We start from the raw sequence: 13,637 nt of genomic DNA, 5'->3' as shown, positions 1-13,637 counted from the left end.
CCTGCTCTTTCCACACCATTAAAGCTGAGGGGAACACATCTGAATCCAGCCAAGCAGCAAAGCGACCAGGAACGCTCTCAGCTGGCTGCTCTCAGTGCTCTGCTCTCATCCGGAAAGCTGCAGCACGCACACGTGGGAGAGATGGATGGAGACCCATGATGCCTGCAGCTCCTCACGTTTAGTAGTGCTGGCACCACAGTGCGTTAAGTAGTGGCATTTCAGTTCCTCCATTTTAGATTACAGTTTTAAGCTGGTTTGATGAAGCAAGCAAAAACCTCTACCAAACTGCACCTTGGGCAAAACTTGTGCAATTGGCACAGCCTTATGGTTATGCATTCGATCACATCCGCTCACTTTGAGGTCTAAAGTGTAGGAATTGGAAGCATCAAGGCTCATGGAATATACTCACAAGAAAGAACCTCTCCTTAAATTTCAGTTTTAAGAGAGACAAGTTAGCCCTGGTGAAATTTTGAAACCCCCCTCTTTTTAAAAGCACCATTTTCCCTTGCATTCTAGACAGTGCTCTAGTTACCAGCAGTGTGCTCTCACAGGGAGAATTTCCTTTCACTGCTGTTTGAATGGCTGCTGGGGTCAAGTGAGCAGACTTGTCAGTTGTCAGCGCGCTCCAGTGCAAGGCAGAGAGCAGGGACAAGATGCATGCTCTTTGTAAGTGTAAAGACAAGCTTATAACTTCAACAGCAGCATGTATGACAAATTTTTTTAAGCCCTGGGGAGAGCGACAAGAATTATTCAATGGCATATCCAGCATCTATTAATTATGGCTGTCACAACAACTTTTTGTCTTGCACTTCACTTCTACGTACACAACTTGGAAAAGGGGAAATACGGATAGAACTGACATTGTTTTCACTTCTTTCTGTATCCATGGGAGACTTGAGTTAATGAGCACGCCCCACTGCAGCCCTGCGGAGCCTGGCCCTCAGCAGGCAGCTGCTGCTCGGGGCAGCAGGGCAGGCTCACCAGAAGCCCACACTCCCAGTGCTGCCTGACAGCACTAAATTGAGCCCCAGGTTTTGGTTTCATACGTTCTGCTTCTGCCTCTGGAGGTTCCATACCAGACACATTTTCCATATGCAATTAAGTAATGGTGAGTGAGTTGTTGTACATGACATTTAATTTTCAATAGCTGGGGAAAGTAACACGGGAGCTGCAGGCAAGACCATTAATCTCCTCTAGATCCTCTGTGCTGCCAAGTATAGCAACTCATTCTTCACCGAGCTAATGCTGCTCTTCCATCATTTCCATGTACGCTGTACCAGACAGAGCCATGCGAGTAAATGTACACATTTATATGCATTCATCCACAGATTATTACATTGTTCACAGGTAAGCTGAGTATGAGCAAAGAATATAAAACAATATCAACTATGATGTATACACTGGCGAGAAGACCACATTAATAAACTGGAATGGTTGACAGTGCCAACAGAAGCCACTGCAGGAACAGTGGCATCCATGAAAGTCCAATATATTAATGTTGGACCTTCAGCAGTCCTGAGATGAATAGTTAAGGAAAAGCTTTATTTCATTCCACAGAGAACTGAGTAAGTTCAGCAATTTCTGAACAGGCTGAATAGGTCAGTTATATGTGCAGATATGTGACAGAATAGGCTAAAGTATGAACAAATGTTTTGATGAGAACTGTTCTTACCGTATGAAAACCAGCTTGACCTTTGATGGGGCAGTCTTAATTATTGCAGAAGCATTCTGATGACTTCTTCCATACAATATCTGATTGTTTATCTGTTCAAAGGAAACAAAAGTTTCACGTAAATGGAGATCCAAAAAGAAGCATGCATTGTTTTAATTTAAACCACTAAGGCACAGGACAAGGAGACAAGATGCTAAGAAAATGTGGGTCATGAAATACAAATCACAAATCTTCTGAGGCTTTTACAGACAGGAATACTGGAGAAGTACTGATAGATAAACCTATCTGCACAGTGCTGGAGAGACAGAAATACCAGCGTTGAGGCACTAAGAGCCCCTTTTGGGCACAGCTCTGCTGCAGAAACACCATATGACAAGCACACAACAAAGGCTGTCACCATCAGCCAGCCACAGGAGGAGGATGAGCTGTAGTCTGTAGCTCAGAAGCAACACTAACACCTTCTCATCAGGTTTCTCATCGTTCCTTTTGAAAGACAGGCACTAGTTAGATTTCAAGCTCAACCTCCTTCTCCTGCTGATTACAGGATGGACCATAGAATTGCAGAACTGATTTTTAAGATATTACATTTTCAACATCATTGACTCCAATATAATCAAAGAAAAAAACCCACAGTATTAGCAGCAAAGCGTCTCAAATTTTATTCTAGATCAATATAAAAAAAGCAACCACTGCAGAGCTAATTTAATGCTACTAGTGACCCACACCTCATCAGCAGTTCAGGAATCAGATGAGACAGAAAGGACAATTTCAGAATAGATCATGTTATTTTTGCTGTGAACTATCAAACACCGAACCACTGCAACAAACGCCAGTTACTGCTTTGGATGTCCTTTCTGAGCGTGAGCCAATCCTGTAGTTTTCATGGGGAAACAGCACGGCCTTCAACACTCCCGTGGCCATCAACACCTCCCGAGACCTTCAACCCCCCCATGGCCTTCAGGACTCTTCTGTCTGCAGGAGAATAGAAGCCCTTTCCCACTTTGAGGCAAATAAGGTGCCTGCTGTCATCCATTGCCACACCTGACAAGTGGCACCTTGACAATCACAACAGTAGCTGTGAGATGAACCAAAAGCATACTTGGTATCCTACCTCAAAGATCACCCGTGGTGTAACATTTGTAGTGTTTCATTAACCTCCCAGCAGCTTGGTGCACACCCATGACTCAGCCCCCCTCCTGTTCCTGCCTGCTGGCACCCTGGAGGTGCTGACCTGATGGCAAAGTGCAGCCACAAAGGCTGTAAGCAGAGCAGAAGGCAGCCAGACATGCCACACCAAATGTAAATGATGGAAAAGCTGTGCTGAGCACCATGGCAAAAAGAATGCTGCGTCAAGGAGACTGACAAAAACCTCAAGAAGCCTCTCAGCTGCATCCTGATGGTTTTCGGGTTTAGAACTGAGCTGAACCAAACACGGAGGCAAGTGGGGAACGAAGTATCCTTCCCCTGCAGTGAGGATGAATGGATCAGTCTCCAACTCTGACAACTCAGACTGGAATAAACATGAAGGTAACACTGCTCTGTGGAAGAACAGTTTTTACGTGCTTGCTACCAAGATCAAGGCAAAGCATTTCTTTACACGAGCAGCTCTTCTGTTCCAGATGAAGAAGAAAACAACGTGAATACGGAAACTAATTCAAGGCCACATTTCTATTTTGCTTAAAAAGAGACAAAAGCTGACACTGAGATGAGTAGCATATATCACACAACTGTCAAAAAACCTCACTGGGAGCATCTTGATTGGATGGCTTGGAGCTTGGAGCTGCAGCAATCCCACACCCCCCAAAGCGAGCAGCCCGCTCCATGGGAACCCTTCGTCTTTTCCTCCCACTCTTCCTTTACAACATAATATTTACATTCACATTTGATACACCAACGCTGCTTAAAACAATACGGATAATGAACCCCAGGAACAATTTACCAGCAATTACAGCAGGGCTTCTCATTACTGGAAATGTTTGTGTTGGATTTCGGTTCTGTGTTCTTAGAAGAATTTTTCACCCAATGAAGAAACAACCCGCCAGCCTTACAGCCTTGTGTCAGCAGTTCAGTAACCAATGTGAGCACAAGAATCATATCCCCAGTGCTTGATTATTCACATAGATTGACCTGCAAACAATTTCCAGCTCATGTCTGGCTCAGAACCTGGGGCACAAAGGATACCCAGGCTGAGCTTCACCTTCCTGCATGTTTAGTGATGTCATTTCTCCAAGTCCCCCAAAGAAGTTATTTGCTGGGAACGCTGGATGCCTTACTAATTGTTTGTATTTAGTTACATTACCATCAATTTTTTGAAACAGCAGGCTTCTTCGATTAAAATTTATAGTCTTTACTCTGGCTAAATTAATGCTATTCAGTAGATATATCAAATAGTCCAAAATTTAATTAGCTCCGAGCTAGGTCTGTAAGTTATAATTATTTAATTATACCAAAATGAAAGGGTAATCAAAGTAATATATCTCCGCAAGGTTTTGGACTGCTCCACACTGCTATTACAGCCAGGATTTGTTATATTTTTATTTTTTTTTGTAAAAAGGTCACTTTCTTTTCCAAAGTAAATCAGTGATACTTCAGGTTCAGATACCACAGTGAAGAGCAAAGCAAAAAAGCTTCCTTAAATAAAACAAAAAGGGATCATCCAGGATTTCAGAAGCAGTGCCATTTTAATCTTTCAAATTAAACAAAGAACCCAACCAAAGAGTTCTCCATGAGTCAAATGCTGCCTGTCTGAGCTTCATTTCTCTCTTTTAGATTAGAAAAGAATAACAAAAGTTTGACCAAACAGAGAAAGCTGAGGGGAGACCTCATTGTGGCCTTTCTACATTTAAAGGGAGTTTATAAATGAGAGAAAACAACTTTTTATGCGGGTAGATAGTGACAGGACAACGGGGAATGATTTTAAACCAGAGGACAGGAGATTCAGATTGGATGTCAGGGGCAAGTTTTTGACTGAGAGAGTGGTGAGGTGCTGGAACAGCTGTCCAGAGAGCCTGTGGATGCTCCATCCCTGGAGGTGTTCAGGACCAGGTTGGATGGGGCCCTGGGCAGCCTGGTTTAATATCAGATATGGAGGTTGGTGGCCCTGGCTGTGGCAGGGGGTTGGAACTTGGTGATTCTTGGGGTCCCTTCCAACCCAAGCCATTCTATGATTCTACGAACAGGGGTTGGACTTGATGATCTTTATGGGTCCCTTCCAACTTGGGATATGATTCTATGAACCTCAACTCCTCATTAAGTGCCTCTCTACATAACTTCACGGAAAGACAGGAGAGCAGAAAAAAATCCACGAGTACACTACAGCTACAAGGTCAGATCAGGATGGAATTAAGTTCCACCCCCAATAAGCCGAGCACAGGCCTAGAATGGGTTTTCTCACATATCCCATGCACACAGCCTTGTTTTACAGTTTCACACACAAACGCACACCAAGAAATCTGAACTCCCAAATTAAGAGAAGAACATTTAAAAAACCCCAATTGTTTGCTTCTCAAATTTTAACTTGCAGAGGAGAAACATTAAATACGGATATTTTAAAAAGAGCACTGTTTTTCACTATGTGGCAGTAATGAAAAGCAATAAAGTGGGTATCATCAGATTTTTATGAAATTTGAGTCAAACAATATCCCAAAGCTAGCAAAGGTACTGGCGTAGCCTTCTGGAGTTATTATTCCTTTGTAACAACGCATTAGATTCCCTCTAACCACAGGAATTGAAACATTCTGAGATTTAATCAGATTCTCTGAAACAAGAGGAATAATTTCAAAAAGTTTCTTATCAAATACACCCAAACCCAAAGCAATAGGCAGGAGGAAAACAACAGAAAGGAAATAGGCTGTTTGGAATATAAATTCTTTTCTCTTTCCCAGATTTCTCCTGGAAGGGGAACACAAACCTGGCGGTCTACCTCTGCCCAGGGAGCCACTGGCTCAACAGCTTCATCCTTCAGCATCAGCAGTCACCTTGCAGCACTAACCTCCACTGATAGCCTAGATTCAAAGCTCTTGTGAAAAGCAGTGACATCCTGATATGAAAGGTTAAGAGGATGCTATTGTTCTGCTGTTACCTTTAGGAAATGGATCTGAGAAAAGGAACAGAACCTGTGAATGTTGTCCTGTAAGTAGGAATTTAAAAGGTCACCACTGGAGTTAATCATTCAGGGCTTTTCTTATGGGAGAACCCTCTTTCCCATGTTCAAGTTATTGCCACTTTTGATGGATGGTGCTGCTGGGCCCAATCCAAAGTAATTATAAATCCCACAACAAATGAGGAGAGTAAAACACCAACCTGTCCCCATTCTAAGAAAGAAGTGACACAGGTTTGGCTGGACAGCTCATTTGTTTGGGCAAAATACTGACATATCTAACGTGTTATTATAGCATCACTTCTATTTATCTAAGATTCTTAAAACAAAATCCCAGGAGAAGTATTCAGCATGAAGTCCCTCTGGCTTTGAGGTACCACCGACACAGCACTGCCATGAATTGCCTCAAGCACAGCTGCCCGAAGGTGGCCCCTTGCTGAAGTGCTGCATCCTCCTTGTGCGAGGAGGACAACCAAGAGAACTGCTTCCTCCTATCTGCTGCCCCATTCCAGCAAGATAAACAGGGCCAGGAGGGCGGCAGAGAGTCCCAACATCAGTAACTCAGCACAATAGGGCTCTATGCAGCTCGCTCTGTTAATAGAACACAGTTGATACTGAACGACAGTGATGATGACAGTCCTGGGGTGGGTTATTCAGTGTGAATAACACGAAGCAGAAGGGCAGAGCCTGTGGCACTCAGCGCAGCCGGGCTCAGTACCCCAGGACACCATGCAGCGCAGACACCTGCACGAGAGCTGCAGGCCAGGCAGGGCCACTGCAGATGGCATCTTTGCTTGGAAAAAAAACCAACAGATCACAACTTGCATCATGTTAAAAATACATTGTTCTGTGCAGGGCGCAAATTCGGCCTGACTACTTTTTCCTCCTTGAAGGGCACGAGAGGATGATAGCACCGTCTCCCTCCAATGGCACAGCCATCCAAAGTACAGCACTTAAGACTCACACTCAAAACTTATGTGCAATCTGAGGTGCAGCTATAAGCATATTTAAAACATTCAGCTGGAAAAGAGTAGAGGGTTGTCTACCTGCTGACAAACAGATGACTATATGGGGAAAATGGCTTCAAATGCTACAAAGTGCTTGCCAAGCCCCAAAGCTTTCTATCAGAGGACAGCAGTCAGCCTGCAGGCAGAGCCATGCAGGGAAGCACACCCCAAGGAACAGAATTCACTCCTCCAGCAACCGGCAAGAAACCATAGGAGCACTTCTGCACCTAAAGGCTGTACCCATAGTCAGCTAAGCCTTTAGCTGGAGAAACCCAAACAACCTGGATCTGCCACCTCCTACCATGTCAGTGCTCAGTTTACCATTAGTGCTCTTCTAACACTCTTTGTTGTCTTAACTGACGCTGCAAGTAAAGCCACAACCCTTGCACTGCTGGCAAGGAAGAAGCACAAAGCCACACTCCTACCTCAGCAATGCGTAGGCTTCTCAGGTATTCCTAATGGTGACCAAAATGGTCATTGAACCCAATAGTTAATAAAACAGACTCTGCCAGTGTAAACGCCCATTAGTTTCATTTCAGTGCTGCTCACATATAACACTGAAATGCTTTTAAAGGGCAAAAAAACAGAGCTGTGAACGATTGACCACCGGTGTGAACATGAGACGGCTGCACATGAGTAATGCACAGCCCTTTCCTTTGTACTGCAGGATGTTTTGCCACGGGATACGTATCCACTGGGGACCAGAATGAGATCACCACATCCTTTCACACAACTAACCACACTTCTGCCCACCAGTGACACACCTCCCATCTGATGGCAAAGTTCACCGAGAGAGGCAGTTACTGAAACTTTGAACTTCAGTTTATTTGAAACGAGACAGCAAATGTCACTCTTTTTTCTTTTCCTACGGAAGAAAAACAACATTTTATCTCCGTCTTGGCAGGGAGAGGAACTAGGGCAACACAGTGTTTTTGGAAATGCTACTCACAACATGGCTCATGCATGTAAATCCTGAGCCTCGAGGTACATGTGATTAATCACAGATGGTGCATCTTTCAAGCACAGCAATATTTAACATGAGATCAAACACACGCCACTAGGAATAACTCATGGGATATAAGGAAACCTCTGTGGATCCTTCTTTGTAAGGAAGTGCATCGATATGAAAAGCTCTTTCATGTCTCTCCTTAACTACCTCTTCTATGACATACACAGAGCAAAGCGGTACCTTCCAATTGCTGTACACCCAAAATTCAACAATTCGACTTTTTCCAACTGTTAGAATCATATGCCAGGGAAAGAAAACTAATTTGAAGGAGAAAGTCATTTACTTACACTACTTCAGCAAGGAACAGACCTTCATGCCATTCATCACACTTGAAAACAAAATAATAAACTTCAGATGGCACTATTATAACCTTCCTTGAACCATGAGTATTGAAAACCCATAATTATAGAACTGTTGGAAAACAACAAATGCTTAGAGATTTCTGACTGCTCCTGACGTATCCCCAGGCATTCCAATTGCTTTTTCTCAAGTCAAAAAAAGTCAGGAAATTGTTGGTTCTCTGATGCCACAGCAAGTTGCTGAAAGATCAGAAATCACCACCCATGGATAGCAGTGGGCCACCATACACCTGCTCTTCAGTGAAAGCTTCCTTCTGAAGGAAAGATCCCCAACAATGGCTAATTTTTTAAGCTGCTGAGGCAATCACAACATGGGAAACCACTGCAGGTACTGCAGAAAAGTGTTGTTTTGCAACAGCCAAAAATCACGAGGTACAGAAAATCCATCCAAAATGAAGAAAGGAGAAAAGAGGAAAAAGGGAGACAAAATACCCTATTTGCTGTTGAGCTCTCTTGCCTTGTGGGTGAACTTGTGTCAGATGTGACTAAAGAAAATAAGCATTCTAAGTTACACCAGAATGAAACAGATTACAGCATGAGATTTTATCTTCTTTCCAGAATGGGGGATATCCCTGTCATCTGTAAAAACACATATGGTAACTTTGAGGGTGTTCAGATTTTTTGTTTTGTTTTTTTTCAATGTAAGGTGCGAATTTTCTTGCAAAACCACATAGGCACTACAAGGACAGATTTACTGTTCTCCGTCTGCCTTTCAGCAGTCCCTCACCGTGCGTAGCTTGTGAACATGCTGAGAGCACAGACCTCACTGACAAGACATTAGTTTTCACAGGCCAATGATTTTTGTTTTGCTGAGAACACATTTACCTGCCAAAGGCCAAGTTCTCAGTTGGCATAAATCAGTGCAGTTCCTTCCCTCAGCCACCTAATTCCACTCGCAGGCTTTATTTCTTTATTTAAGGTTCAAATGATAGCCTCACATATGCCTCTCCCTCTCGCCATATGAACCTCGTTTAGTAGTTAAAGGAAACACTCACCTCTAGAAGTTCATCACCAATATGCATCCTTCCATCCCGTCCTGCAGGTCCATCTGGATTGATACCAACTACAAAGATGCTCATACGAGATCGGTCTTTGTTGCCAGCAAGGCTCAGCCCAAGCCCATTTTTGTCTTTCTCAAGCTCAATAATGTGCAACTCTCCTGGTAGATCTGCATATCGTTGCCTGATCTTTTCTGCAAAGGTCAAGAAACATGAAGTTACAAGACGAAATAACTTGCATGTAGATTCTCGAGGGCACGCAGAAACATGCTAGAAATAGATAGCTTCTCAGTGTCTATATTATAAGAGGTCTTTCCAGCACAGAATATGAAACGACATATGATGTACCTAAACCCTGTGTTCCCTCTACAGCTCATGTCACCAAGAGAGATAACAGACTGCTCTTAGTTGCGCATCTTTAGCCTGGGTAACTTTGGACTGTTGCAAACCATCCAGTTGTCTCTGTATCACTAACACTGCCAAAGAACACTGCCAAACATGAGAACTGCACTGCTTTATTTATACAACAGTCTGGTTCTGAAACAAGAATGTTTTGAAAGGAGGGGAAATGAGGGAATTCCAATGTCACCCCAAATTTACCTTATAAAAACTTCCAATTTCAGGCAACTCTCGAAGTTGGAGCTGGTTAGTTAACCAGAGCAGGCAGCTGAAAAGCCTACAGACATATTGCAAAGTCACATCTCAAAATAAAGCCTTTTGTTGTGCTTCCTTCTGGTGGTTCAGGAATATGCTCACAATGCTCTGCTTACCTTTATGTGCTGCTGCGCAGATGATTACTCAAAGCAGATGTCAGTGGCAGTGCCCATGAATGATTATGTTTTTAAATGATACTAAGGCAGTTACTTGTCTTTCATCTACATTTCAACCACTTCTGTGACAGAATGCAATACACTCACAAAGTTACTTGGAGCACAATGTGTGTCTGTGGAACCAAGTATGCTGACAGTTCAACTTGAATGCCTTCTCTTTCCAGCGCTGGCAGACAAACGTTTGTAACTTGTGCTTACACACACAGCAAGGGTCATTTTTTGCCTGTCTGATTGTCCTCTGCAGCTCTGAAAGCCAGCTCCCCAGCCCCAGCTGCATCCCACCTTACGGCTGGGCCATGCTTTATAAATGCAGATCGCTGTGTTTTGCTGTGACTGGGGATCACCTTCAGTACAAAGCCCAAGGTGAAAGGAACTGCTGCATTATGCATTAAGGAGAGTGAGAAGAGATATTACATGCCCAGCCATATCCCTGAGTCAGCAGCTGCAAGACCAATATTAGCTATTACCATTCCACCTCAGGGAAGCACGTTTCGATAGCAGAGTTAAGCACGTTTCCATGACAACATGGAAGAGGGGAAGGAGCTGGGGAAGGTGAGAGGGAAGCATCCCAAAGTGAACAAAAACTGGAAGAAAAAGGACAAAGTAGAGGAGAGCACAGCACAGCCCACGCGCAGGCTGTTGTTTGACTGTACCATCCCAGCTCTGCTCTCAGGGTCTTTTCAGCTGATTTCCAGCTGCAGCAGCCCTTCCAATTCAGCAGAGACAGAGGAACACGCTCCCACCTCCAGCCCATTTGCACCCCAGGGCATGCCCCATACTCCAGGTAGCATGGCAAGAACCAACTATCCTGCTGCTGTATTTATGGGCATCTTCCTGCCTTGCTCAAAACCCCGGTGGCCTGAGCCTAAAAGCCTGAGAGGCATGTGCTAAGGGTTAGACATTATCCCTGGAGAGTTGAACTTGTAAAGCCCTACAGAGGTCTGCACAAAATCAGAATATCATAACAAATTAGAAACCTTGCTTGTTACTATCAATTACATGCCAAAAGTTCATAGAACTGCATTAAACAGTAACCTGTGCAGCTGCGTGACTCTTTAATATATTTCTGAACTAATGGGGTCAAAATGTAATTAGGGGAGTGATTTGCTACTCAAATTTTGAAAGTGTTATTTTCCTGCTTGGAATGCAGGATGCTTCCTGCCAGAAAGCAGCAAGTGAGGAAGGTATCAAAATGATGCTAGTGGAAGCACAGCAGATGCGAGCAGAGCCACACACATTCTATTCTCACCATCACAGTTTCACCTTCTGTTGCCGTTAAGCCAATCCCAGCCCTCATGGCCACCCAGCTGCTTCCTGCCTACCACAGCTGGGCAGCAACCCGGACAGGTTGGGTGTTTCCTGGTCGTAAGAGGACAGCAGCAGAACTAAGTTTTCTTGGAGAATGCTGTTCGGTGGACAAGAAGACCCTCCTGAGGGATGCTGCTGAACATCGCCCTCACTGCTTGTTCTCCGTGGGCAGCACGTCTCAATCCCATTTGCTCAGAGCACAGCAAGCATCTACAAGTACACTGTCAGCAAGGTGTAATGCACCTGTAAGCTCTGCAGGGCTTCCTCTGCTGGGTGGCACAGAACCTGTCTTCTCACCTGGGAAAAACACCAGTGGCTCAGAAGTACATGTACATTCCTACTCCATCCTGGCATTAGACTCAGAGTGAGTTTTAGTTCTCCAAAAAGTAGTAGGCAGGGAAATTACCTGGGATGAGGCACCCTGGGGAAGGCCCTGATGTATCTGCATGTGGTCAGGCTGGGGCTGACAGGCTGGTGCCCAGCTCAGCACTCCAGCTGCCAGCAGTCCTCTCTGCATCCCGCTGCCAGCCTGGCAGGAGGGCACGATGCCCAGCATCACAGGAGACACCACAGGCGTGCACACAGTGACGTGCAGGGACAAGCAGGGTCACTCCACCCTTAAAACCAGATCTCCCTGCCCTGGGCACGCTGTCCCATCCTCAAGCAGCAGCAGGGTCTGCTCCCAGTGCTGCCATTGCATTGCTCATCCAGTCTGCATATAGATTTCCTTTGGGCATCCAGCTGACTTCTATCATGCAGGAATCATATTCTCAGTTTGCCTCTTAATAAAAATCTCATAAGATTATTTTAAACAAGTATTTACTGCTTAAACAAACGTGCATCTAAGGCGTCTTCCTTTTAATGCCTTTTTCAGCTGCTCCCCCCTTCCAACTGGTATTCCTTTTCAGCTCTCTGCCTAGCACTGGGGAGCCAGTTAGCATCTGCTTTTGCAAAGAATCCCATTATCTGCCTTCATTACCAGATCCCTTACACAAGGCAATTGTAATTCTGTTGTTACTGCCGTACACATGGGACGCGGTGCTTTGTGCCGGCGCAGCGCCGAGCGGTTTCCACGGTCGGTGACAACACAACTATCACAACTTCTGCAAACACAGCACCCATATTTAACCAGCCACGGTTGGATCCTGTTACTTTAGAAATACTGCGCAGACACGATGTGAACTAAAAGCACGGGCACACTGCAGTGATCGCTCCCACCATAACATTCCCCAGTTCCATTAGCAGACAATTACATTTCAGAAGAGAAACCCTGGAAATGGAAGACAACTGCTTTCAAACAATATACTGTTATGCTGCTGCATATGTTTCCCTGCTTCAGCCACTATTCCTACTATATTAAATGGAGAGATAAAAGAAATAAATGGGGAAGATATGGCCAGGATATTGGAGTTTGCATGATGTAGTACTGCAACAAACGCACATTTTATCTGCGCTGAGAAAAAACAGACCCAGCTTCCCAGGAAGGCAAGAGGCTCTTTAAATTGCAAAGACATATAAAGCATTACAGAAGGCTGGAGAGCTTGTTGCCCAAACCCGCCGAAATCTTCAGCTAAATGAGCTGAAAGAGAGTTCTTTTGAAAACAGTGTCTCTGCGTGACGCAAATTAGAGTCCACCTAGAGAGGTGAAAAAGAGGAAAGAAACAGCTCTGGATGACTCAGCCATATGATTGGTGTCAGTATCAAACACTCAGTATTAAACCTGCCCAGGCAAAGCAGAGAGGAAAGAAATGGGGGGTGGGGGGATGCACCACAAAAAGAAACGACAGATGAGATTTGTATATAAAAGGTGATGCTGAGAATTTTCCATTCCTTTTGTGTTACCTCAGATAACTATTAGCGACGTTCTGCCTTTTGGAGACTCTACCATGATCTCATTTTATGGCCTGCATTCATTCTGATGGTTTCAACTACCATTTTTTTTTATCACATAGCACATAACCTGGCCGCAGACTGAGGCAGCAGTGCTGCAGCACCACGGCTGCTGGTTCTGCTTTAGTAAAGATAGGCATCAGAATGCAGCCAGCATCCTCTAACAGAGCCAGCCCTGCATATCAAACAACTAATTCCCTTCTTCATTTCACCATAAACATTAAAAAAAAAAAGAAGTAGGAAGTCCCTTGAAAGCTAACCCTCAAGCTGTGAGGGCAGCGTGTCTAATTTACTGATTACAATTTACAAGAACCTAAATAAGCATATTTTAAGGGACTGTAATTGAACAAATGGGGTTTAGAATTCTCCCACTACTAATAATATAATAAGCTTATTGTTTTAATCTTCCCACTAGCCCTCTATTCAGCTCCAAGGAGGCAGACAGTTTTTCAAACCTTATCTCAA

At 44.3% G+C, this 13,637-nt stretch overlaps 1 protein-coding gene across 13 annotated transcripts in view; it reads right to left on the bottom strand.

The window, feature by feature from the left end:
• Positions 1-13,637, bottom strand: part of PATJ (PATJ, crumbs cell polarity complex component) — a 142,289-nt gene that overhangs the window by 46,507 nt on the left and 82,145 nt on the right. For all 13 annotated transcript variants that reach the window (XM_025153268.3, XM_046944710.1, XM_046944709.1 and 10 more), the window contains 2 exons: positions 9,142-9,338; positions 1,673-1,764 (listed from right to left, as the gene is read on the bottom strand). In XM_025153268.3, coding sequence (XP_025009036.2) covers positions 1,673-1,764; positions 9,142-9,338 — 289 coding nt within the window. The remainder of the gene's footprint in view (positions 1-1,672; positions 1,765-9,141; positions 9,339-13,637) is intronic.

Source organism: Gallus gallus, chromosome 8, assembly GCF_016699485.2.
Source record: "Gallus gallus isolate bGalGal1 chromosome 8, bGalGal1.mat.broiler.GRCg7b, whole genome shotgun sequence".
NCBI lineage: Eukaryota > Metazoa > Chordata > Aves > Galliformes > Phasianidae > Gallus > Gallus gallus.
This window is presented reverse-complemented; position numbering and strand designations above follow the sequence as displayed.